This window comes from Solea solea, chromosome 10 (genome assembly GCF_958295425.1).
Source record: "Solea solea chromosome 10, fSolSol10.1, whole genome shotgun sequence".
Taxonomy (NCBI): domain Eukaryota; kingdom Metazoa; phylum Chordata; class Actinopteri; order Pleuronectiformes; family Soleidae; genus Solea; species Solea solea.
Window position 1 is genome coordinate 15,911,329 of NC_081143.1, and position 26,187 is coordinate 15,937,515.

The following is a 26,187-nucleotide window of genomic DNA, read 5'->3' on the forward strand; positions in this document are numbered from 1 at the left end:
CACTAGAGCTCAGCATCTTAACATGCTAACAATGGCTTTATTTACTGCCAATCTGTACAACAGGTTCAAAGCATTTGTGATGGAAATAAATCAATCCACCAGGCATTATCAAACATTAGACCTGCTTTATTAACTAAAATATACGAACAAGTGAGCTGGATGAAAACTGATCATCTGTGGCAGAATACATTTGAATAAAGACCAGAAAAAAGACAGGACAGTCATAGACAATAGATTAACAAAACAAAAACATTTAAAATAGAAAAAGAAATAGAAGTATACACAATAGTTAACATACCACATTTCATATGCTGCAATATAAGACTACATTTTAACGTGGAACATTATTTGCTGCTGTTTGATAATTTAACTGATGAGCTGTTTGTTCCTCTTGTCCTTTTGACGAGCCTTGTCTTGACCTTTCTGTGGAACGTTGGTGTCGCTCTGGCTGAGTGCGGACCGTGTTACCGTGGACATGCCGTCAACAAACTTCGTCTTAAACAGGACGTTGGCATTGGTGAACATGCCATCCTTCAGGGACACCACTACAAACTGTAGGGAGAAAATTGCAACAATCAAATAACTGAATCAGAAGCAGAGGGACTGGGTGACCTAGAGCTTGTGTTTCATTTGTGTGTTTTAACTTACCTGGGAGTGTCTGAAGTGTGTGCGCAACATCTGTCCAATGTTCTGTGTGTGGGAGAGATCCAGAGCAGCGTCCACCTCGTCCAGGATGTAGATGGGGGCAGGTTTGAACAACAGCATGGCCAGGATGAGAGACAAGGCCACCAGAGATCTGGAAACACAAGCTGGGTGGTTAATAAAAGCAATAAACATAAACATGGAAACCTGAAAAAAGAAAAAACTTCTCCCCATCGTCATATAAACAGACAAATAAGACACTAAATTACAATACTGTATAAGTGGTGCTGCTGACCTTTGCCCTCCACTGAGCTCAGTGAGGTTCTCCTTCCAGGTGTTGCCCAAAGCGACCTTGAACTCAAGGCCCTCTAGGACACCACAGCCCTGTGGGGGGGCCAGCTTGGCAGTGGCTCCTGGCAGCAGAGTAGAGAAAATGGAGCCAAAGTCCTTATTTACCTGTAGAGAGCGGAAAAAACGAACACGAGTGACGAATGTTCTACCATTAAGTCTATTCAGGTGACAGTGGTAATAAACTTCTTTAAAATGACGTTGGTCGTAATGAGTGTTCAGTGTCATGCATACATATGCATGTATTTATATCATTATCATTTTTGATATCGTCATTAAATCATGTTTTCCAGACACAAATAAATAAAAACTCTCATTGTATTCATATTATAAAGTAATCACTTATTGTATGCACAAGCCAATATGTTGACATGGACATTTTATGTGTACATATAATGTAAACCGTGCCCTTTTTCAGAGCCTCCTTTACTTTACACAGCTTACTTCCTGAGGACCAACCCTGGTCCTCAGAGAACACTGCCCTGCATGTTTTAGATGTTGCCCTGCTCCAACACACCTGATTGGGACAGATATCTGTATGTGCTATGATCACTGTGGACTTAGACTGTTGTTAGATATTGTATTTCTTTGATGTGTCTAAAACAAAGCAAACTTGAATTGAATTGTATATATACTATAATCTAGATGGAAAAGAGAGAAATGCAAATAGAAGAACGCTAAAACAGTGACACACTGACCTTCTGCCACGCCACGTTGAGAGCCTCGTTCTTCTTCTGATCCAGCTCCTCAATGGTCTGCAAGATTTTTGCTTTGTCGTTCTCCACAATCCTCTTCTTCTTCATCAGGTCATTGTACTGCAGGACAAGACAAATGAGCCAGACAGACAGGAACGTTGTGTTAGACAGAGCATTTGGTTGGACGACAGCATCTCACGTCCTCCCCCCGTCTCTTGGTGCTCACCCTCTCCTCTGCTTCATTCAGCATGTTCATCGCCCTCTTGTTAATGTTCCTCTCCAGCTTGGCGGTGGTCTCCTCCAGCTTCTTCAGCCGCTGACCTGCCTCGCGAGGGTTGTTAATCTTAAAGTCATAGGAGCCGTTTGCTTGACCGAATAAGTGGCGCTCTGACCGGATCCAGTCGTTTTCCTCCAACATCCGAGACACCTGGAGGAGGAAAGAAAGGCAAAGGGGAGCTGAAACGTTTAGAGTCCTGCATATTAATATATTAAATAGGATAAAATCGAATTATTATTGCGAGTACCTTGTCAGCGGCGTCCTGGCTGTCTTTACGGTGCTTATTAATGTTGTGCTCCAGCTCCTTTATCTTCAGCTGGAATTCATTGTTCTGCTCCCTTATCTTATTAACCTCAGTGCTCTTCCCCTGGATGGATCAAAACGATATGAAAAATCAATCAAACAGTCAACCTCGTAAAAAATTGAGAGCAGTGCAGTGTAACACAATGATGTTCAGTGTTTGAAGAAACTTCAAGCTGATTATATTTGTCTCATTCTCAAGAAAGAGGAATTAAAAGTGAAGAAGAATTAAATAGAAAGCCGTCTTCACCTTGAGCTCCTTGTCCTGAGTCATGATGACCTCCTTCTGCTTGGCCAGATCCTCTTGGGCCTTACGCACAGCCTCCTACATCCCAGGTGAAAATGAAGAATGGTCAAAGGAAAGCAAATGGGAATAGTGTCGTTTAAATGACACATCCATTCATTAAATGTTTACATTTAAAAAGGTCCTAACAAATGCAACATTTCCAATGTATACTCGTTTCAAAATGTCACAATGACCTTGTTCTGGGACACAGTGCAGGCCATGCTGTCGATCTGCTCCTGAATGGCTTTCATAGCTTCATCTACAGCCTGAATCTGCTGCTCATAACCAGCCTGCTCTCTCCGCAGCTCCTCCAGCTCCAGGGCCACAGCATCAGACTCCTACATGGAAGAATTAAAAAAAAAAAAAAAAAAACACTATAGGAGGAGCTCTATACAATGACACCATTTAAGTTCTGCATGTAAAGTGTATCTGGTCAGTGTACCTGCTGCATCAGCTTCAGCTTCTTGTTAAAGGTGTCAGCTTTGCCCTTGGCTGCATTGAGTTTCTGCTGGGCAGCTTTCAGCTCTTTCTCCCTCTCTGCCTCTGCGTTTTTCATCTTGTTCTCCAACACTTTGTACTTTTCTTCAGCCCGCTTCTGCACCTCCTTTGTGACCCGCAAGGTCTCTTCACTCTCCTCTAGATCGGGCAAACGCAACACAGTGAAGTTCAATTAAAAGCCATTAATCTGATGCCAGATAAAAGCGTATGTGAGGGTAACGGCATTCTGACCGATGGCTTTGCGCAGATTGTCCAGCTCCTCTTGCTGCTGGTGGAAGGAGCTCTGCTGCAGCTTGGCCTGCAGAATCTGTTCTTCCTCCACCTTGAGCTCATGTTGTTGCTTCAGCTGACGATACCTGGCAGTTGCATAAACAATGTGCATCAGCATTTTAGTTTGCAGCAACACTTCTGCATACCGTGGTTGGGCTTTCTACACTTGCCAACATATAAACCAAAACCTCCCATATCTGGCATACTATTAAAAACTATCTCAGTCTGGACAACAGATTAGTTTAGCTCTAATCTAAATTAAAAAGGTAAACGTGTGTATTCTGTGTGTGTTTGTCTTATTACTTCTCAGCAATTCCCTTCAGGCTGGCCAGTTGTCTCTCAGTATCTTGAAGCTGGGCCTCCTTCTCATTCAGACTGTCCTTCACCTCCTTCACCTCCTGCAGACTGGTCAGAACTGATGCTGCCTGGGAGCGAGCGCCTGATAGAAAAGTAGGGAAAAAGGAAAAAAAAAAAAAAAAAAAAGGAGGATGAGTTCATTTTTTCCACAGGAAACCAAGACTTTTGTGTTTGCTCTTCTTTGCATATTGATGACGTAACAAATCATTTGTTATAAACATCCTCCTTATTTCTCACCTCCACTCAGAGTTCCCTGTGGGTCAAAGATGTCCCCTCCAAGAGTGACAGTCTTTGTCATCACCTGTTTGTCAAAAGCCACTTTCTTGGCATTGTCCAGGGTGTCACATACCAGCGTGGAGCCAAAGACATACTCCATGGCCTTTCGCAGGTCAGACTCATAACCCACCAGGGACAGAGCAGTGTGGACATTATCTTCTCCAACCTGACAGGAGGGAGATGGACAGACAGCATAAAACATGATTTCATATCTTATCATGTAATAGATTTTCAAAAAGAGCAGTGTTGAGATTTCTCACCAGGCTCTTGGCGGTATTGACCACTCTGTCATTGAGAGTTCTGGCAGAGATCTTGTTCAGGGGAATGATGGTGTACCTCCGCTGCAGCTCACCTTTCTCCAGCAGCTTTTTACCAGTGACCTAGCAAAGACAGCAATAACACCATGTAATTTTTTTTATCAATAACTAAATATGACATCAAATAAAATAGAGTCTGTGCCAGCACACCTACCTCAGTGTCTACTACAATGTTGTAGAGTCGTCCTCCTGCCACCACCTCAAGCGCTGTTGCATAAGAGACGTCGCGCACAGAGATCAAATTAGCTAACAGCCCTTTCACTTTGCTATGGTTCCACCCACTCTCTGGATCCCTGAAAACAAAACAAAAAAACATTAAATACCTTGAAAAACACATTAGAAGTTATTTATTAAAGAAAAAAAAAAAGATTTAAAAAGAAAAAAATTGCTTTAATAAATGAGATTGTTATTATTTAAATCCTTACCTGTATTCAAAGCGTAAATTGGGAAAGCGGGACACGAGACGCTCATAGGTCTCTTTAAGTTTGCTGGCCTCTCTGTACAGCTGTCGTCTTTTGTCCAGCAGACTTTCCTCCTTCCCATCTACATAAAGGCAGACACGCCCCCACTGTTACTACAAGATATTTTCACAATCAAAACTGCCATGACTGCGAGGTACAAAAACACACACATGCTCATATAGTACCTTCATAATTGAGTTTGGCGAGCTCAGCCTCTAGTTTCTCCCTGTTGTTTCTGACAGCCTGTAAGGCGTCCTGGTCCTTCTTGTAGCCACTGTCCATCTTTTTCACCTCTGCCTGTTTGGTCTTCAGCTCTGTCTGGGCATGTTTCAGTGTCATTTGGGCCTGGACAGAGACAACACAAAAAAGGCAAACACATTAATTACAAAGGTAAATCACAGCCGCCACATTGCACGATGTACAGAAAACAACGAGCTGATGATTTAAAAGGATAATCATAACAATAACTAAACATTAATATGGTTTTATAGAGCCACACAACCACTGAAAGATTAAAACAATTTGATACAACAGGAGGAGCAGCTTTAATTTAAAAACATTCCAGTGGGGATGCATGATATTATTGGCACAATACTGGCTTTAAAATGTATTATTGGATGTTGTCAAACACACCAATAAACATATGAATGATAAAAAACAGTCAGCTGAATAGGCTGCCACCTCCTTGACTTCTATGCCAGCGCCCTCTCCAACTATTTTTATTATTTTTATTTATTTTGTACAATGAAGACAATTTACACCTATTGCAACATGAGTAAAGCATTCACTACATAAGAGACTAAATTACCTTTACAGTTGGGCACAGGGAAAAATACACACACACATATATATATATATATATATTGGTATCAGTTATCGACATAGCGCTATCGTTATATTGGCATATCAGACTTTGGCAAAAAGTCCAGGCAACTATGATGCTCTTGACAAGGAAAAGCTATTCTGTCAGGTGTCCCCTCTTGTCACGCAGAGGTGAAGCTGGTAGGAACTACTACTAGTTACTACTAGAAAAAATGTGTGTTCTGCAGTTTGACCAGCAGGTGGTGGAGAGAGACTGAGGTATTCTACATACAAATCTTTAGCAAAGACAACAGCAACCGCCACAAAAGACTTCTGCAAAAATCTGCAACACAATAAGAACCCAAGCTTCAAAGACATACTGTCTGCTCTGTCTATGTATCTGTTTTTGAGGTGTGACTCCACATATTTGCAACCTCCACTACCTTTATTTCTACTCCATGAATAGTAATTGTATTTAAAATAGCAAAAAACAAACAAAAAAAAAGTCACGTGTTTTCCCACATGTGGGAATCTAAAAAACAACATACCCAGGGTATGTGTTCAAGCTATTGCAATATAATGTTTGTAATAAAAATTTGCTAATGAATATAAAGTAGCTATCTCAAACATCAAGCATCATGCCCTGAAAGGGAAGGTTCGACTTTTTTCCTCACCTGCTTGGCCTCAGTATCTGCTTTGCTCATGTCGTTTTTACACGCCATCATCTGCCCAGCCAGAGTGGCCTCTTCCCCGTCCTCATTGGTGGAGAGACCTGCAGACACAGCCTTGAAATGCTGCTCAGCTGCCTCAAGAGCAGCACTATCCTTCTGCCCCTCCTCCTGTAGAGTCTGAAGCTGCTCCATCAGTTTAGAAACCTCCTTCTCTTTCACTGTCAGCATTTTCTTGTCCTGAGAATGGAGGCAATGAGGGTGTACTTTAAAGTTATTTCAAGTTTACTGAATAAATTAGCATACTCCGTTCAGCTTTTTTTTTTTGACAGGTTACCTCCTCCATACTCTTTACAAGCTCCTTCCGCTTCTTGGCTTCATCTTTAAGATTCTGTTTTTTAAGGTCAAACGCACTCTGGGCTTTAGCATCTACTCGTTGCACGTCTGCCAATGTTTCCTCCAGGGATTTTAATACTCCATTCACCTCCTACAGAGGAAAAGATAAGCATCAGAAAGAGAGCACTACAATTTAGGAAAATGTAAGTTTTTCATGTAATAAGCTAACAGAAGATTTTTATATGTACAAATACATAAATAAATATGAATACAAATCATTTAATCATTTAAATTTGGACATTTCTTTCAAGAGTCATTGAGGGGCAGATTCAAATTTTCATCATATAAACTACAAATAAGTCATCAAATTATAACCGTCATGTCATAATTCATGTTTTCTTCCAGAAAATGTGAAAATAAAAGTATTAAGCATCCTAATCTCATCTCTTCCTTCTATCTCAGTGTACCTGGTCCTTTTTCTTCTGTAGCTGTTCAATCTGGGTTGAGAGCTCCTGGATTTTGCTCTCATTCTCAGTCATGTTGGCCTGCATCTTGGCGATTTTATCCTGCATCACCTTCAGATTTTCTGCCGACTTGGACTTAGTCTCCTCTGCGCACACAAAGAGCCAGGCCACATACAGCCGTGACAAGTGCTGGATCTCACGCATCAGCTTCTGGTACTCCAGGTATGATGATCGTTCCTGCAAAGGGTGGAAATTTTTTTTAATTTAAAAAGGGGAGATCACAAAATAACTTCAGATGCAATGAAAAATTATTCTCAACCTACCTCTTGCAGTTTCTGCATGGTTGGAGTAATTTCCTCATCCAAAATCTAAGAGTGAGCAGAGATCAACTTAAACATTTTTTTAAATTAAGTGCAACTACTTCAGAACAAAAACACAGTAAATTAGTTTGGATGTCTGACGCACAGTCTGAATCTCCTTTAACTTGGCCTCTTTCTTTTCAATTGTTTTCTGAGCGCTGATCTTTTTACATTCATACATCCTCGTGCCAGCTGCCTCCTCAATCATGGCAAGGATCTAAGAGAACAGAGAGATTATTGGAAGACCTGAAAAGAGGTAGTTTGAAACTGATGCCGAGATGGTGCATACACTGTGTGTGTTTTACCTCTGGTGGTTTCATGTTCAGAACTTTGGTGATCCTCCCCTAAAATATCAGACACATTACATGTTGAGTGCTAAAACCAGAAGTATCATATCATAGACAGCTAAAACCAATAGTATTAGTACTAACCTGCATAATGAGAAAATGTGGATTGTTGACATTGAGGCCAACAGAGCAAAACAAGTCCTGCACCCTGGTGTTGTTGGCATTGACTCCATTGATGAGGTACTTGTTCCTGCCGCCAATCACCACCTTCAAGAATTAAATGTTCATGTTTAAATTTGTTACATCAATTACAGAGCTTTTAGAAATGATGGTCACCGTCTTCACCAACCTGTCTGGTGACAGTAATTTCATCATGGGTTTCAAACCCCAGAGGGCTTTGGCTTTTGTTGGAGTTGTCGAAAGTAATGGACACAGTGGCCTTGGTGATGCCACCCTGTCCATTCTTGTACACCAGGTCCTGCAGGTTGGAGGCTCTTACCTATAGAATAAAAGTGAGGGAAACACATTAATCTATTTTGTTGTGTTAAGTCTTCAACCTTAATGGGATGACTGTGATTTTTTGTAATTATGGTTGTACAAGGTACTGCCTGTTACTGCATGTTACTGCATGTTTGGACACTTGTCCTTAATTAAAACATTGTTCACAGCAGGGACAGAGAAAGAAAATATTTAAGCCCCAAAAGAAAAGGAACAACTAATAAGATCTATGTAGAACCTATAAATGCTTTCATATTAAGCAGCAAATGTGGCTGAAAGTGAGTGGTTTACAAACTTTGGGGGCACAGCAGCTTAGTCAGCAATCAGTCACCTCATACAGCCACACTTTTAAACCCTCAACTATCCCTTACGTGTCATAGAAATGTTTTAGTACGACCTTTCTAACTTGTTTATCATTGACAAGAATCCATGTGCTGCCAATGTAACTTTAGGTCGGAGAGAAGGAAACGAAAAGAAGACAGACAAAAAAGAGGAGGGATTAAATTAAAACAGACACCACACTTACATGACTGAGATTTGAAATGCCCAAGAGAAAACATATCGAGTCCAAAATGTTGGATTTGCCGCTGCCGTTCAGTCCAGTGATGGCGTTGAACAGCGGGTCGAAGCCGTTGATCTCCGTCCTCTGTGCGTAGGATTTGAACCCTTCTAAAATAACAGACTTTATGTGCATCTTGAAGTCAACTGCTCTCTTGTTCTCTACGCGGAAGAGAAGGTTTGTGGTGTGAAAATATTAAAATGGCCCGGTTAAAAGGTGCAGCGACAGGTAAACAGCACAGTGTTTACAACCGACAGCACGGAAACTAAACTCGTCTCTCGCTTGAATTTTGGCGGCAGGCATGAAGACAGTGACGCCCCTCCTGCGCCGGAGACAAGATACACTTTTTGAACGTATCTTAACAAGATGCGTGCACATAAAAACAATATAATCAATAATGAGCAGTACAATATATAATTATTATTTTGATGTCAACCGCATACCGCACCATAAATTGTAAACTCTACTTATTTGTGTGCATTTATTTTGATCAGGCATAAAGTAAGGCTACTAAAAGTTGCTGGCTTGCTTTGTAGTAAAGAGCCTCTCTGGCGCCACCTGCAGACAGAAAGCGGATTTAATGTAAAAAAAATAAATAATAAAAAACAATAACGTGTATGGCGCTTGAGTACATGCGTTTGGTATTTTGAAGTGCGTTTACTTTTGAAACAGGGATTTTGCTAAATAAAATGTTTATCCCCCATTGGTTAAACAACAAGCCACTTTTCTATCTATCTATCCATCTATCTATCTATCTATCTATCTATCTAGTTTAGAATATATTGTATGCTCTGACTTTTTTTGCAAAAACAAGATGTTTAACTGACAGCAATACTGATAAATAGATGATTAATCCATTACACAAATAATCACATTCATTCATAAACGAGCTAGGAATTGGTTCCACGATAAACAAATGCAGAGTCAGATGCTGTTTACACATTAATACTTCAGTTAAACTTTTAATAACATTTTGCTGGTTACACATATTTTCCATTAACAGCACTGTTAATACTGGGCCTTCATTTTTACAGTTATATCAGTGCTTTAATTTAAGTAAAAGGTGTGAATACTTCTTTCACCACATGTAAACAAGGCCATGTCACAGAAAAACATCATCACCAAGTAATGGATAAGACTCACGCAGCTTCCTTTATAGGTTTTTTTTTCTTTAATTATAATATCATGTACTGTATACCCATTTTTCTATATTGCATTTATTCCACTTAGATTGTTAATTGGATTAATTAAACTTACTTGCTACAAATAACAAAATGTTTCTTGTATTTTGCCTTCAATGTACTGAATTTAGCTCACAAGATATGCAAACCTTTTACTTCAGGTGGCCAAACCCCAGATTTCCAAGAAAAAAAAATGCTACATGACTCATGACTCTAATTTAATTCATGAGGTATCACTGGAGAGGAACTGTAATCGAGGACGAAGGCCATAACTAAAATATTATTCCTAACTGATTGCACACTAAACAATTTCTGAAGCATGGTAAAACAGCGAAAGATGGAGAAAAGTAGGGGATTTGAAACTGTAATCATTCTACTCAAATTCATATTTTACATTAGCACACAGAATATAATACCTTTGCAGATAAGTAAAGGTATATTATACAGTTTGACAAATACAAAACTGTTTGAAACCTACACTGGCCACAAATTCAGCAGAATATTCATACAGATCATAGTAATCAACTAATATACAAACGCCCTATTTGTGTAGGAGAAGCATCAGTAAGCCAACATTTACCAAAACCATACAATGACCATACATACACCAACATAGATACACACATACTACACACACACTCACACACGTACACAGTTATTGTTTAATTCTATTATGCATCCAGGGGCACAGGACACATGGAGAGACACACCAAATTGAATGCGTAGAAGCATATCTGTGTCAGAACAACACAGTCCCCTCTGTTGGAGTAGAAGGAGGTGGGCTTGATGTAGGTCCAATCAAAGTTCCGCAGGTTCAGTGACCTCTGACATTGCTGGTCACAGACAGCCACCAGGGCACGCACGAAAGCATATTTGGCTGAGCAGCTGACGGCTGTCACTGCCCGCACCTTGTCAAAGTGCAGCAGGAAACAGGGGTCATCCTAGGACCAGAGGACACAACATAGACCAGTATGAGATTGCAAAAAAGTGATATTATATTTTATACTTTTCAAAATTAGAGCTGAATCAAAACACCATGGCTTCCTAATCAACTAAATAACTAATGGAACATTCAGTTTATTTATTTTTCAAATCTAAAAATAAGAAATAATTTTAATAAGACACTAGATGTCTTATACTTTTTTCTCAAAGAAGAATAGATTTATTTCTGTGGAATCCATGTGATGGATACCTGTATATGGAAAAAAGGTTTTTGTCACTGTGATATCAATGCACTTTGTAATTGCCAAACTAAATCACTGTCTATTTTATTATTAATTGTTATTGTCTGTCTTTTGAACTTGTGTTGCTGACCTCTTGGTCAGGTCGCCCTTGTAAGAAGGATCTTGATCTCAGTGGTATTTTATCTGGTTAAATAAAATAAAATAAAATTAAATTAAATAAAGGTGATAAAAAGTTGTTAAAGGATATAAATATTTTCATGTGTGGTCAAACACCAATTTGTGCATATCAAACAGAAAGATGAGGTAGTAGAGTAAAATACAATAACACTGATTGGATATTTGTGTTGTACATGCAATAATTGTTGTTTATTTTCTAAAAACGTAAAATGTAATAATATAGTTAAGTAAGTTACAACTTTCACTTATAACTTGAGATAAATTGAATAGTTTTGTCCTTTTACACAGAAAAAAACAGTTTCGAAACAAATCATAAAGAAAGTGGAAGACATGTCTTAATCAAACACATCAAAAACAAAGTTTGAATTAAATCTGGTTACCACATCAGGGTCCCGCCCGTCAACAAGAGACAGGTCTTCCAGAGACCAGACCTCAGTCGTCCTGTAGCAGTCCTGAATGCTGGAGCGTTTAGTGTGGGACCGCTTGGATCCAGACTTGTTGGGCTGTGATATCTGACATCGCACTATACTCAACTGCACCAGCTTGTTTTTTGCAACTGCAGAAATATTGAAATGAATAAATAAATAAATAAAATAAAAATTTAATTAAATTAAATTAAATAAAGTAAACTGATGAAGTGTAGCACAAGGGAATGAATTTGCTCTAAAAAAAACAGCCTATAGTATAACATCATTTACAATGTTTAAAACAAGTACATAAAGCTTCATAGCAAAAACACAAGACCTGAAAGTGTGTTGAACACATTTAATCCTTAAAATGCTTTCAATATCTCAGCAAGAAAAGCTGCTTACCTGAGACACAAAGAAAATGTCGTCCATGCCCCGGCTCTTCGATCTCAATAAACTCCACCAATCTCTGCTTTGTGGGTCGAAATAAAACTCTCTGCATCTCCTCCCTCAGAAGAGACGACATCACGGGAGAGAAGAAGAAGAAAATCAAAGCTGGATGGCGTTGGAAAAAAAAAGCCTCACAAAAACAGAAAGAGTCAGGAGCAGAAGAGTGGAAACAAGAGAGGGAATCTATGAGTGAAAAAGGAAGAGATCGTGACACTGGATAACAGAGAGACCTGTGGTCAGGAGGGAGGGGGCAACGTTTGCCTCGGTCAGACTGTGTGAAAATATATGATTGTGAGTGGAATGGGCTCTTAATCCTACACACACACACGCACACACACTGCAGCAGTCTGATGATCCATGTTTATCTTTCATTAAAGTGCTATCTTCATATTCACTGGCCAATGGGGTATTCAGTAGAAAGGGGGCAATTAAAGGCCAATCTTTTCATAATTTTACCCTTTTATTGCTTCAATTAAGACCCATTATGATGATCCTGGTATTGACACAGGTTTCCTGCAAATATGGATTTCACTTTTGGATCTGTGTTTACTTTGGTGAAGTGTGTCTGACACAAAGCCCAGATAAACACTTTACCGTGGTAACATGTGGTTATTATGTTCCCTCACAAGACAGTCAGTCTCTTTCTCTCTTTCCTTCCTTCTTTCCGTGGCCGTCCTGTCTCTCCTCCACTCACTCACATATAGACGTTGATATATAATGTGGCACGCTGCCCAATGTTTGTCTGTGATTAAACGGTTCTTTTGTGGGAAAAGGATGTCCCACAGCACTCTGCATGGTTTCCATTACCCTGTAGTAATTCAATCTCAGAGAACAGTTACAAGTGAGGTGAGGCACTTACATGGAGGGATTTTCACCAGCACATAAAGGGTGCTTGTGATTGTTGATCCACAAGGAAAATTTGCTGGATGTATTGATGAGCAGACAGAACATAACGTCACATTTTTTGGATCAAGTTCTTCTTCAGTTCACCTGAGGTGAATCCATGTGATCTGGACTTTTCAGAACAACAACAAAAAGACCCATGTTAATTTGACTTGTTTGCAGGATAGTGTGTGTGTGTGTGTGTGTGTATATGTGTGGCTCCATTGGATTTGTCACATTTGTGTAAAAACACAAGATGGGTCGTTCGTTGCACAGCTAAGTGCTTTATTGTTGTTGCTGTTGATAGTTTTTGTGGGTGTTCTCTTGAAAGGCTTTTTACCTCTGAGATGGAAAGATGAGCAGATGGGCAGGAAGTAGGGAGGAAATATACAAGTGTTGAATCTCATGAATAACACATGAGGTTTATTGTACTTACTTATCATAAACCTCAAACCCACTATGCCTGTCGGATGCATGGAAAGGATTATTATATGACAGAAAACGGGAGAAATACCATATTTTTTACACAAGAGAGTAGTCTTTAATAATCTGTAATGGGATCCACGAGCATAAAGGCTGCAAAACATTCTTACTGTCACTCAGTGGAAATACTCAGTCAGTTTATATATGTATAGCATATCTATATTCTCGTAAATGTATAGTTGATTATTTATGTCCTCACTGACTTTGCGATTAATGAAAACATTAAGGTGTTTAGCTATGTGCACCAATAGGAAATGCAGCATTATAATATTTCCAGAATGACTTGGTTTATAAATAAAGGGATAAGTGACTGAGGAGGACATAAATGCCTTGTTTAGCCCTTAGTGCTCACGTGGCACAGATCTGTGCTGCAGGTGCACCCATGGTAAATTGCCGAATAATAATACACAACTCCTTATGTGGACACCCTGGGGGTGTGTGGTTATAGGTCACATCTTCAGGTATAGTTGGTGAAAATGAAAGAAAAAGGATATAAGACACTCTATATTGCACATTCTTATAGCCTCTGTATATACTGTATGTTTAAACATAGTAATAGAAAAAAAAGGATTTTAAGGATATCCAGATTGTATTGAGCTTGATTTTTTTTGTCAGTCTGGACGGGATCCAATTTTTCCAAAGTGGATTCAAACCACATACGGAGGTGGTATGAAATATGATTCTGCAGTAAAGTCAAAAGAGCTGACAACAAAGTTGAGAATTTCTGTTGTTTCTGTTTCCTGTCTTTGTAAATGTAATTTCTGCTCAACTTGTTTCTGTACATGTGACTGCACGTCTGTCCGTCCTGGGAGAGGGATCCCTCCTCTGTGGAGTTTTGTGTTTGTAATGTTGGGCTATATAACTAAAATACAATTGAAATTGAATTGACGTAAGGAAAGGAATACGATACTGAAGAAAAGATTAAAAAAGGCAGAGTACAGTACATAGGAAGAACAGAAAGGCAATTAATGGTATACAAGAATGATTAAAAAATGAAGACATCAGGAAAACAAGGCCCAAAGAAAAAAAAAAACAACTGTAGACAGGAATTAAGGAAAATAAAGATTCCACCGAAAGGTTCAACAGGAGTGGGAGAGATGAGACAGGAGAGAAAATAGTAAGAAGGGTAATGGTGATGGTGAGACTCCTTACAAGCTGATGATGACTAATCCAAACAAAGCACAAGAGAAAATAATGACTGAGCAGAGACACAAAGCAAGGGGACAAACTGCGGAGGGAGAGAAATTGTGTGCCGACACATACAACAGGTATAATGAGTCCAGGCAGGAGGAAAATGTATGAGGTAATTATCATATGATAAATAAATTAAAAGAAAACTAATTCACACATTAGTTGAAGAAACAACAAAAGGCTGGGATCAGGCATCAAGTATGTTTTCATCAATAATGTAAAATATACAGTACATATGGATTTTACATTTATTTATGCAAGTTCTATGGTGGTGCTATTGTGAACTCAGTATGCAGTATTTATTACTCAATGTGGAATTGTTTGTTGCCTTTTCCCATAATATTGCGTCACCTATTGTTTTTTTCCCTCTTAATTTCTTCCTGAAATAACTTTATTTTATTGTGTCTTAAAAACATGCACTCTCTTTCTCCCTCCTCCATCAGAGATCGCAGCTGAGTCAGAGTCAAGTGAGATCAGGACTGCAGCTCATGCTGGAGGTCAGACATCTTATATACTGTATATATATATATGTATATATATATATTTTTTTTTTTTACTAAAACACTGGTTATTATAGGGAGAGAGAGCACACATGTGATACACCCACTGCTATGTTAAAGCTGCCATGTTTAAGCTCTTATTAACAATCAATAAAAGTACATTCAGTTCTCAGGAGGAGGCCTAGTCCTCACAGCTAGTATTTCAGATTTTTAATGGCGGTATAACAAGAAGAAGGAGAGTGGATTACTGTGGAAAGTTGCCAAAGCCATGAGTCAAGTGATGTGGCCACAGACACCAAAGACAGGGAACATTTTCATTCCCACCTGTCTGGATATGACCTTGCAGGACCAAGGTCACTGCAGTGGTTCTATGACCAAGTTCCTCTGAACAAGAGGAAGACTCTGGAGAGGCATTGTTACTGGGAGCAGAAGCATTCTCTCACACCACAACACCTATGAGCCAAGGCCTGACCTGAACTCTCCCAGAAAACAGAAGCTAAATGTAATAAATGTATAACTGCACTGCAGTGCTGATTGGACTATTACATAAAATGTCCTCAAAGTTACAGTTCTTTTACTTGAGTAGAATTTAGTACTCTTTTTGCACTTTTCTTTGTCATACTAAAAAAATGGAAAATAGCCTAATAATAATATATAATAATAATAAAAATGATCAGCAGTTAATGTTTTTGACATCCTAACAATGTCTTTTAAAACACATGAATAAAAAAGAAAATCACATCCATTTACATTAGGCCTTATTTATATGGGGAAAAAAAGCTTTTAATGTCAATTTTTATTGCACCATAATATAAAGTTGGGGAACCTCGACACAGTGCAGTTGTAACGTCATGTCTTGTTACAGAGCTTGTGATTGGATGTCGATTATAGGGGGAAACCCCTGTGCCACCAGGCAACAAGGCCTTCCCCACTTCCCCACTGATCTCTGCTCTGCTCTGCACCCTCCTGGCCAACGTTCACGATCAGAATCACAGGCAGAATACTTAATTAATCCCCGGGGGAGAAATTAGGTTACATTGTCACATTCACAGTCAACTCACTGAATACACTACAAACACTAGAAATGTACATTACCACTACTACTACTACTAATAATAATAATAATAATAATTGTTATTTCCATTGAATATGTCACAACTACTAATCTGTGGTCATATATATCTTTCATTCCTGGTCATGATCGCCTGCTTAACTGCAGTCATTTGCGCGCAGAATCGCTTCCTCGTGCTCTTCACATGAGAAACTAGTGGCAGGCAAAGTACCAATCTGTAAGGAGTCAAAACAGCCACTTCGCTCCCTATGCTCCTCTCCTGCGATCGGCTCCTGCTACTGTACTTGCAAAATAGTGCGCTCTACTGTCTCTATTGCGCATGACTGTACGTCGTAATGTGAAGTAGGCCTCCTGTTTTTCTCCCAAGCCGGAGTCCTGCTGGCCCCCACCGCCTGCAACTCCTGCTCAAGTAAGTACAACACGAAGGCTGCGCTCGGTTCTTCGCAAGTGTAAAGGTTTGTTTTAATTGATTGATTGGTGTTTGATCGTGGTATGAAAGCACAGCGGTTGCACACGGTGGTGTGTGTGAGTGAGTGAGTGAGTGAGTGAGTGTGTGTATGTGTGTGTGTGTGTGTTTTTAGCGTGCGGAAGCGGTGGGACTGCAGAGGAGGCTTCGGGACTGTTTCCGCACGCTTGAGGGAGAGCAAGGCCCAGTGACCCACATTCAGAGCAGCCACTGTCGATGTGTACGAGCGTGGGCGAGCGCGTGCGTGAGCGCAGCTCTGTCACTGTGTGTCTGTATGCGCGCGCGCGCACGCGTCTGTGTGTGTGTGTGTATGTACATACATCTGCCGCGAAAATGTTTCCATCATCGCTGGGGTTTTAGACGCAACTCGGTCGCAGATATTCGTATTTTTGTCGGGTTTTGCGAGGACCCAGCCCCGCGCTCAGTGCTGCTCGCGGACCAGTGGTAATATTTTTCACACATTATTCTGTCTTCAGTGTCAGTTGTTGCGTGACAGCTTGAGGCTCGGGGCCAGGGCAGCCTGCGTGATATTCTCTCTGTGTGGTACAAAGGTGACATGTTTTAATCTGTAATAATACCCGTGTTATTCCGTGTTAGTGGGGACTGTGACGGGACTAAACTGGAGCAGCAGCGGCGGCACGAGCTGATTAAACCCCCCCGAGTTAAACTGGCAGTTTAGCTTAGTTAGCCTGCTAGCTAACTGTACGGGCTGCTCTGTTTCGGTTGTGTAATGAACACCTGTGGCATTAAAAGGTGTATTTGAGATGTTACTATGCAGTGTGTGATATCTGATGCGTGTGATGGTTGATCGTATTCACACAATATCACTGCTAACGTCAGTGTTTATTTATTGGCAATGGCGTACAGAGAGTCGCCCAATGAAGAAGCTCAGGCTAATGAGGCTCTACTTATTGGCCATCGGGAAAACATACATACAGTACATGGCGGTCGGTACCCACACACGGAGAGACCCCGAAACGTTCTAATAAACCCAAATATCAACATTATTTTTGTATTAACACTGGTGTATTTAGTGTGATAATGGGGGGGTTATCGTGTTCACCATATAGACTATGGATAGAAAAATATGCTACACACTATATCGGAAAAACATTTTTATCACGACATTACTACATTGAATAAACCTATCGCAAAGATTGTTTGAACTGTGATAAGTGTACATTGTTCGTTGTGTAGTTTTGGTTGGCCAATAATATATCATAAATGCAGAACATTGTTTTGTTTTTGGTTTTAGAATTTATCCTAATATGGCCAACACTCTTTATTGTGTAAATCCCAAAACCCCAACTACCTGGTACTTGTTTGGAAAAAAAATGAGAAGAGAATTTGTTAGACATCTACATTAATGGACATTGTAGTTTTATTTTAATTATATTGTTTACGGTTTGTATACAGTAGCAGAACATGTTTTTGTGTTGGGGGACGGTTGATTATTATCTAATTGGTTAATTATTATCTAATTACTTATTAATATAAGTTTACACATTTGTTTTTCTCTGAAAGTTTATAAATGCCACCAATATCACTGAAAACAAGCTTTTTGTTGTCTAAATTCATGTGTTTAATAATTACTTAATTTGATTTTTTTTTATAAAAACAAATCGACTGCAGTACAGAAAAATGCTAATTGGAGAGACTGACAATATTACATGTACACAACTCTGTGTGTTGAGTGTTACTACTAATTAAAATGTTATATTTTATGATATGGACAGGAAGAAAAGAAAACTGACCAAACATATCAGCCAAAATATTTAGCATCATATATCGTCGATCCACTGTCCTTATTTCAAAAGATCATCAAAAGATCATCAATCTCTAACATCAATCTCTAATGTGAAATACAAATATACATGTAAATATAAAAGGAAATTTATAAAAGACCATATGAATTTAAGAACACACTCCACATAGTGTGACCATTTATTGTGACCTTCCTGCCCACTGACATATCTTAGCTACAGAGTCCTCTTAAATTGGTTTTGTAGGGAAAAATTGTTATTCATGTGGTCCAGAAGGTTGTCTGGGATTGTTTGACAAGTTTGGGGAAAAAAACAGAACACCAGGCATTTCTTTCATGTAATCTTAATTGTGGAGATTAGCTGGTTAGTTTAATTTTTCAGGTCATTGGGAAGGAATTTTACTATCAATATGAGTATTGGTTATGGAGTCTTGGTTATGCTTCCACCATATTTTGAAGATCGGCTGTGGAAAATGGTGATTTTTGTTGTCGCTAACTAATAGATGTGAAAAAGAATGACTTCTAGGCTTTATTTCATTATAAAGTGAATATGTTTGGACTTTAGGATTGTTGATCAAGCCCTTCTGTAGCTTCATCAATTTTAAAACTGTTTGTTACTTTTTTGTGTATTTAAAAAAAATAAAATAAACCAAACCATTGATTTGTAATACAAAATAAACACAATTTGGTGCACTTTAAATCTTTAAATGTTTTTTCACAGTTTGACCAAAATTAAACATTTTCTTTGGTTAACTAACACATTCATATGCTTTGTTGGTCTTGGCTATTTGCATGCACATAGTAAACAAGCTATATGGTGGTATGATTGTTAGTCCAGGTTTCTTTTGTGTTTCAGGTGAGGTGTGGTTTACATGAGAACGGTTGTCAGTGCCTGAAAGGATAAAATCAGCCGTTTTTACCAGCAAGAAGACATTAAAGATAGTAAGATAAAATATACTGTATAATAAAATAATTAAAATTATAATTAAACACATGTTTTTTTTTATATACAACCTGGGCATTGTGCACCAAAATCATGGAGTAATTTAGTTAATTTTACTAATTCAATACAACTATGGTTTTAGTCCAGGTTTACATGGCTGTGTTGATATTATGCATGCTTAAAATACTTTATTTGGGATTAATTCAGGACCTTTCTTTGTTTTAAATCATTGTACTAGCAACAAAACAGTGTACATTTCTGCTGTTTCAATATGCTGAGTGATGATGTGTAAAATTGGTGAAAACTTGCTTGTCAAGTTGTCATTGTTTTATGAATTGTTTGTCCGCTGGCTGGTAACCTGTTAGAGCCATAACATTATAGCAAGCTATGTTTTCATGAGGTTTGCTCCTTCTTAAACAAATTGAATGTGCATGTGAGTGATGTCTACATGTGAAACAAAAATAAAATAGAATAGAGGAAATACACATGTACTGTATATCAGAAAATTCCGGACTAGCATTTTTCAGTTTTTCTACTTTTTTTTTGCTTTCAAAAGTCTAAGTTATTATCTGCAGTTAGTGTAGGGTTAATAAATAGAGAGGGACTTTTCTTCACTATTTCTGTGGTAGTAAAGATGATGGAAGATAGAATATTGTTAGAAGCTGCCCTGACACTAAATCTGTGCCTCTGCTTCGTTACATTTTTCTGCTGATTTCTCCCACCTCAGGTCTGGTTGAGCATCATGTCTCTCCCATGGACAGATGCCCTCTCGTGGCCCTGATGACCTTAACATCAGTTTTGCCTGGAGAGTCACCTTTGACCCCAAGCCCTTATTGTGACCCCTGAGAAAAGACCTCGTATACACGTTGCAGTGGGGTGAGATGACAATTCGCATATAAACAATTTAATGTGTTGTGATGAACTAGTTGTTCTCTTTAACTGAATTAATCTAATTATGCTTTATTTAGATGCATTTTCTGTCAACACACGTGCAGTAAATAATGTGTTACTGTTCACAAATGCGGTGTACTGTGTGCCAAAGCATTCACTCGCTCCTGCTTTCAGTCGGCTAAGTTGGAGTATAAATCACTATAGGTACTTAAACTAATGCGGCACTCCTTTTTCTGTCTCTGCAGGTGGTCTTCCAAATGCCTACCTCACGCCTAAAGAGCTATTCACTCCAGCCACAACCCTGATCAGCAGCCACCATGACATCAAGCATAGGGTATGCAACAAAACAAACACACACACCTGCACACAATGCACACAGTAGCCTTTTAAATGGGTACTGGCTATTGCATTTCCATATAAACTTTCCACTACAAATTTAAGGTATACAAAGTTAATTTAAGTTTTTGATGAGTTAAATGCGTTGTTTTTATTGTATTACATTACACTGAAATTGGTTTAGATGCATATGGGGACATATTAGTGGCAACTCTGAATGTAATGCGGCTCATCCACCACTATTACCTCAGAGCCTTTACATTATAGACATTATAAAAGTAGACTTTATGGGAGTACAATTGGATTGGATTTCAGTAAACGGGAAGTTTATTGTGATTTGTTATAAAGTCTACACATAAACGCAGACTACAAATATAAGAATTGTCAAGATATAGGTTTGACAAAACCTAATGTCTTTTATGATATTGTTATTGAAAATTTAATTATTTATTGATATTATTAAATTGTGTGCTACAGTAGGAAATATTTCTTGCTCTATTCGCTCTGACCTATATTAAGTGAAACGTAAGCAAGAACATGCCTTATTGCGTGCATGCTCTCGTAACCTTCTTGGCAAGTGAAACGCATTCCTTCCTTCGTTCTTTCTGACTGACTCACTCTATTTTTTTGTGTGACCCAAAAATAAACCTGCTTCTGGCATGTAGGAATCCTCTCATTAGCCGCCATCCATCATTAACTATTATCAACAGTGTGTATCTGCTTTTAAACTGCCAGCAAATATGCAGACACGTGAAACTCTGAAATGTCTTATTGTCTTGCTTTCTTTAGGGATGATTGTAGCATCTTTGATGGGTTGATGGAAGAAGATGAAAAGGACAAAGCGAAACGGTAAGACAGATAACAATGATGTATTGTAAGCCTGACATTACGCTGATCCTTCTCAGACATCTCGTGTTATTTTTAAGCACTGTGTCATGGCTGGACATACATTTGTAGATGAGTATGTGACAGTTCAAACATCTAACCCAAGCGTTTCTAGGTCGCATGTACTCATTTTCAAAGTTGTTTTTTTCCCCTGTAAATGTAAAATGGCCAGTCTGGACAAAGAAATAGAACAGAAATTGTGTCAAAATCTTTGTGACCACTTTACATTTGTTATCTAATTCAAAACTGTGGTTTGGATCACAGTGTGTCCCGTAACAAGTCTGAGAAGAAACGGAGAGACCAGTTCAATGTCCTCATCAAGGAACTTGGCACGATGTTGCCAGGCAACACCAGGAAGATGGACAAGTCCACCATCCTGCAGAAAAGCATTGACTTCTTGTGTAAACACAAAGGTTAGTTATTTTTTACACCCTCATCTTACTTACTGTGTTTATGTTGAGCCACACAGTGGCTCTTTTTTGAATATATATTTATTATATTCTAATCTTTCATTTTGTGTACACTGTGGTCATTGCTTGTTTACTCTCATGACTAGAGTGTGTTGGAAACAGGTTTTTATTACACACATGGATAATGCCCGCGACCCTCTGGTGGAGGATAAAGCGGTAGATGATGACTGACTGACTGACTGACATGGATAATGCATAGAGAAATGTGTAGCTGTGTATTTTTTGCCTTTAATGTTTTATGACTGATAACCATCGAACCAACCAATTCGTTGTTCCTGTGCTTCTCTCCCCTCTTGAGCCGAGCCGATCACCACCTGAATACTAACAATTCTTTATGCTAAAATATCTAACACTGTGCGAGGATTACAAATTATTTTAATCCCAGTTTATTGCTGTGCATGTTAATTAATCATCAGGCTGTTTTTTTTGTCACTCTGAATCCTAAAGTATCATTACATGTTTGTACCATGCGGCCTGTGTTATTGGCTACTTTGTTTTTACTCATCATGTCACGTCTCCTAATCATGTTTTTCTATTGATTTTTTTTTTACCTGAAAGAACTTTGTTATTGTGTCTGAAACATGTGCACACTCTTTTTCGCTCTGTCATCAGAGATCGCTGCTCAGTCGGAGTCGAGTGAGATCAGGCAGGACTGGAAGCCTCCATTTCTTAGCAATGAAGAGTTCACCCAGCTCATGCTGGAGGTCAGACGTCTTACATTTTGACTGTACTTCTGGCTTTTAGGAGAGAGCACGATTGATACGGCTCCTGCTTTGTTGGAGCTGTCCTGTTTAAGCTCATTTCTTAAGGGTTAACAATAAATACATGGATGTTTCCTATATGTTTATAACAAATAAATCATTTTTATCATTTAAACAAAAATCAAACTCATAACAGCTTCCATCTTTTATTTCTGCTGATGCTGCTGTAGGCCAACATGTCTGTTTTCTTTTTTTCTTCATTATTAGGCTCTGGATGGGTTCTTTATAGCAATAATGACTGATGGGAATATCCTCTATGTCTCCGAGAGTGTCACCTCACTACTAGAACACTTACCGGTGAGTAACAATGACTGCTCTTTAGCCTGGTATGTGTGAGTCACCATGTCAATTGTAGAACAAGCTTGTTTGGATTTACCAGTCAGAATGTTTTGTGTTTATTTAATAAGCGTTATTTGTGTGTATGGTGAACACCCGTCAACTCTTTAAGCTTTGTTACAATTGTACCTGTTGAGATGAAACCTGTTTGTAGCCTGTGTGCATAGAAAAAATGATTTGCTTTTACACAAATAAAGAAGCAACATAGCATAGGTCTGTTGAATAGGGGTTGGAGTGAGTTCTCATGCTTGTGTGTGTGTGTGTATATGTTTTCCTCAGGCGGATTTGGTGGACCAGAACCTGTTAAACTTTCTACCAATTGGGGAACACTCTGATGTTTACAAGGCTCTGTCCACACATCCTTCCGACTCAGAGAGCCTTAGTTCCGATTACCAGAAAAGTCAGTAACACTTAGTCATCTTATGTAATTCTTATGAAATTATATGTAACTCTTTTTGGTGGTAAAATATTAATTATGCTAACTGTATTCCAGTACATCAGGATACACAGATTACAACTGATATTTATAAATTACCGCAGCCAGGGAGGTTGTTTTTTTTGGGGTTTTTTGCCAGCATTTGTCTGTCTTTGACTACTAACCCAAAAAATTTATTGTAGGGATTTAGTTTATGACAACAACCACAACGGTCTCATTGACAATTAATGAAGCCTATTGTGGATTTGTCTGTTCGGGAATTAAAAAACATTTTCACTGGCTCTGTAGATACAAAATAATCCTAGCCCTGAGCTATCTTCTCTTCCCTGTAACAGCTGAACAAAGAGCCACAGTTAATTATGAGTGCGGCAACAATCATCAGCACAAAAGAGACTGGCTTAATCTTTGTATGATGTCAGGGCAATAATTTTACAATTTTGGCTTGATACATTTTAATACAAGAACAAAAGTTGTATTGCCTTTTTTCCCCAGGTAAGAATCACATGGAGTTCTGCTGCCACATGCTACGTGGGGCCATTGACCCCAAAGAACCTCCTGTATATGAATACGTTAAGTTCATCGGCAACTTTAAGTCACTCAACAACGGTGAGTCACATAAATGGAAAATGTTTTTTATTGTATTGCAGTGAACCAATATTGCATCGGAGAAATATTTAAATCTGGTTAAAGCAACTCAAAACGGTATCCTCTCTCTTTTTTAGTTCCCAATGTGACGAGGAATGGTTTGGCAGGGGTTTTACAGCGGTCGCTACAACCTGCTTTTGATGATCAGGTGTGCTTTGTGGCCACAATCAGATTGGCCAAACCTCAGTTCATTAAGGTATGCTGCAGCCGCACGCACATACTCAGATCAAACGGACCATAAGTGTTTTTCAATTATTGTTTATTGAAGTTCAGCTATTGTGTGTATCATTTGTTATCATTATAAATTGTATTTTAAGGAAAGTCAGGAATGGTATTGAGCATGAAATGTTTACTTAAACATAAGATTAGACTTTGTGGTCAAATGTCACATCCCAAGGTCACTGCGACCATACAGAAGATGTTTTGGGTTTTTTTTTTGCCCAGTGAGCATGATCTCACCTGAAAGCTTTACTGGAGATGACCTGACAATAATTTAGTTGCTAAAGTGTCTTAATTATAAACATATACTGCATGTGCAAGATGGTAATTCTAATTTGTTTTTATGTTGTAGGAGATGTGTACAGTGGAGGAGCCCAATGAAGAATTTACCTCCAGGCACAGTTTAGAATGGAAGTTCCTCTTTTTAGACCACAGGTAAACACACGTGCATCAGAAATATTTCCTGGACGGTAAATGAATAACACTGTCTCTGAATGCCTGAAAATCGAATTTTTACACATAAAAAAAGGCTTCACTAAGTTTATTCTGAATTCAGTTTCAGAAGCGTATTTAATTCACTCTGCTATCTTTCTGCGGCACTTAATCTTGTTTATAATGTTGCGTTATTTCTTTTCAGAGCTCCACCAATCATAGGCTACTTGCCTTTTGAGGTTCTGGGAACATCAGGGTACGACTATTATCATGTGGATGACCTGGAGACACTAGCAAAGTGTCACGAGCACTGTAAGGGCATACTTACACATATATATTCTGTTTTTGGAGCTGCTATGTGTAAAATATGCACAAACACCGACCTGTAGCTTTTAGAACAGTTTTGCAATCCCAATTCAAAGCATCGTAGAATGTGGGCCACCACTCACAGAAGGTTTCTGTAACAATGAAACGCAGACCTGCACTTATACACTGTGTTTATGCACATGCACCTACACATACACAACTGTCCCACTGTCAATTTAGTTTTTATTACATTGAAACCTAGTTTGTCTGTTTAGAGCAGCAGTAGACGACACAGCAGTGTTGATTTGTCATATGATGGGAGAAGATGACAAGACAACAATAACTTACTGTAAAAACAAAATACATTAGCATACTTTTTTTGACTTAATAAAGTATTTTCTTATTGTGTATAACATCTCTGCTATCATCTGCCTTTGCCTTTGTCTCGTTCAGTGATGCAGTACGGGAAAGGGAAGTCTTGCTACTATCGTTTCCTGACTAAAGGTCAACAGTGGATTTGGCTGCAGACGCATTACTATATCACTTATCACCAGTGGAATTCTAGACCTGAGTTTATTGTCTGCACGCATACAGTTGTGAGGTACATCCATCTCATCTTCGCTTATTCTCTCTTTCACTAACTATCTTTCACTTTCTTTTTGTCTTGGTGATTAAATACTTACATTTAATATTTGTTTGTCAAAAATGCAGCTATGCAGAAGTGAGGGCAGAGCAGCGCAGGGAGCTGGGTATTGAAGAGTCTAACCCAGAGATCACTGTGGATAAGGTGAGAAATTGCTCCTGGAAATCATCTTTATTCATACGTTTTCATAAATACATGAACTGTATTATTAAATTGTAACAATACAGATTTTATAAGCAAGAATGTACTCATTTTGTAATATGTTTGTTGTTAAAGTCAGTGTTGTAACTAAAAGCTAAAACATAAAAGCAAATGATCATTATTATTATTGTCAAAAGTCACTCAAATAAATGCCAGCAGCTTTCCAATATGAACTTACTGAACTAAAAAAAAAAAGGGAAGTTCTAGGAGGTCTATTCTTGGACATTTT

The 26,187-nt window shown here is 38.7% G+C and overlaps 3 protein-coding genes across 11 annotated transcripts in view; 1 reads left to right on the top strand and 2 right to left on the bottom strand.

The window, feature by feature from the left end:
- Window positions 1-105: 105 nt before the first annotated feature.
- On the bottom strand, window positions 106-8,998 carry smc2 (structural maintenance of chromosomes 2). The gene is made up of 25 exons (XM_058639952.1): window positions 8,667-8,998; window positions 7,992-8,141; window positions 7,787-7,909; window positions 7,661-7,699; window positions 7,462-7,572; window positions 7,320-7,364; window positions 7,000-7,233; window positions 6,534-6,683; window positions 6,203-6,436; window positions 4,913-5,072; window positions 4,692-4,809; window positions 4,421-4,559; window positions 4,210-4,329; window positions 3,911-4,115; window positions 3,620-3,755; window positions 3,278-3,402; window positions 2,991-3,184; window positions 2,743-2,886; window positions 2,513-2,587; window positions 2,210-2,329; window positions 1,912-2,112; window positions 1,689-1,805; window positions 938-1,098; window positions 649-796; window positions 106-552 (listed from the first exon to the last, which is right to left on the bottom strand). Exons 1-25 carry the CDS (start codon window positions 8,832-8,834, stop codon window positions 367-369), a joined length of 3,603 nt encoding a protein of 1,200 aa, XP_058495935.1. The 5' UTR covers window positions 8,835-8,998; the 3' UTR covers window positions 106-366.
- Window positions 8,999-9,665: 667 nt separating this feature from the next.
- On the bottom strand, window positions 9,666-12,343 carry exoc1l (exocyst complex component 1 like). The gene is made up of 3 exons (XM_058641075.1): window positions 12,054-12,343; window positions 11,622-11,797; window positions 9,666-10,821 (listed from the first exon to the last, which is right to left on the bottom strand). Exons 1-3 carry the CDS (start codon window positions 12,172-12,174, stop codon window positions 10,552-10,554), a joined length of 567 nt encoding a protein of 188 aa, XP_058497058.1. The 5' UTR covers window positions 12,175-12,343; the 3' UTR covers window positions 9,666-10,551.
- Window positions 12,344-16,496: 4,153 nt separating this feature from the next.
- Window positions 16,497-26,187, top strand: part of clockb (clock circadian regulator b) — an 18,026-nt gene continuing 8,335 nt past the window's right edge. For 4 of the 9 annotated variants that reach the window (XM_058640310.1, XM_058640317.1, XM_058640316.1 and 1 more), the window contains exons 1-14: window positions 16,497-16,635; window positions 20,125-20,273; window positions 20,534-20,622; window positions 21,414-21,473; window positions 21,774-21,922; window positions 22,592-22,683; window positions 22,948-23,037; window positions 23,356-23,476; window positions 24,005-24,118; window positions 24,235-24,353; window positions 24,729-24,811; window positions 25,014-25,120; window positions 25,568-25,715; window positions 25,826-25,901. In XM_058640310.1, coding sequence (XP_058496293.1) covers window positions 20,606-20,622; window positions 21,414-21,473; window positions 21,774-21,922; window positions 22,592-22,683; window positions 22,948-23,037; window positions 23,356-23,476; window positions 24,005-24,118; window positions 24,235-24,353; window positions 24,729-24,811; window positions 25,014-25,120; window positions 25,568-25,715; window positions 25,826-25,901 — 1,176 coding nt within the window. In that variant the 5' untranslated portion in view covers window positions 16,497-16,635; window positions 20,125-20,273; window positions 20,534-20,605. Of the gene's footprint in view, window positions 16,682-16,812; window positions 17,137-19,310; window positions 19,397-20,124; window positions 20,274-20,533; window positions 20,623-21,413; window positions 21,474-21,773; window positions 21,923-22,591; window positions 22,684-22,947; window positions 23,038-23,355; window positions 23,477-24,004; window positions 24,119-24,234; window positions 24,354-24,728; window positions 24,812-25,013; window positions 25,121-25,567; window positions 25,716-25,825; window positions 25,902-26,187 lie in introns of those variants that run through there. The other 5 variants (XM_058640311.1, XM_058640315.1, XM_058640313.1 and 2 more) reach the window with 5 other exon arrangements.

What these genes read in the sequence shown, in the direction of transcription:
- exoc1l (XM_058641075.1), bottom strand. Translation starts at nt 12,174, where the DNA reads ATGTCGTCTCTTCTGAGGGAGGAGATGCAGAGAGTTTTATTTCGACCC. An exon ending in ACATTTTCTTTGTGTCTCAG is followed by an intron (nt 11,798 to 12,053) that starts GTAAGCAGCTTT and finishes ATATTTCTGCAG; the next exon opens with TTGCAAAAAACAAGCTGGTG. An exon ending in ACGGGCGGGACCCTGATGTG is followed by an intron (nt 10,822 to 11,621) that starts GTAACCAGATTT and finishes CTCTGGTCCTAG; the next exon opens with GATGACCCCTGTTTCCTGCT.
- smc2 (XM_058639952.1), bottom strand. Translation starts at nt 8,834, where the DNA reads ATGCACATAAAGTCTGTTATTTTAGAAGGGTTCAAATCCTACGCACAG. An exon ending in TACAGAAGAAAAAGGACCAG is followed by an intron (nt 6,684 to 6,999) that starts GTACACTGAGAT and finishes TTTCCTCTGTAG; the next exon opens with GAGGTGAATGGAGTATTAAA. An exon ending in CTGAAGGGAATTGCTGAGAA is followed by an intron (nt 3,403 to 3,619) that starts GTAATAAGACAA and finishes TGCAACTGCCAG; the next exon opens with GTATCGTCAGCTGAAGCAAC.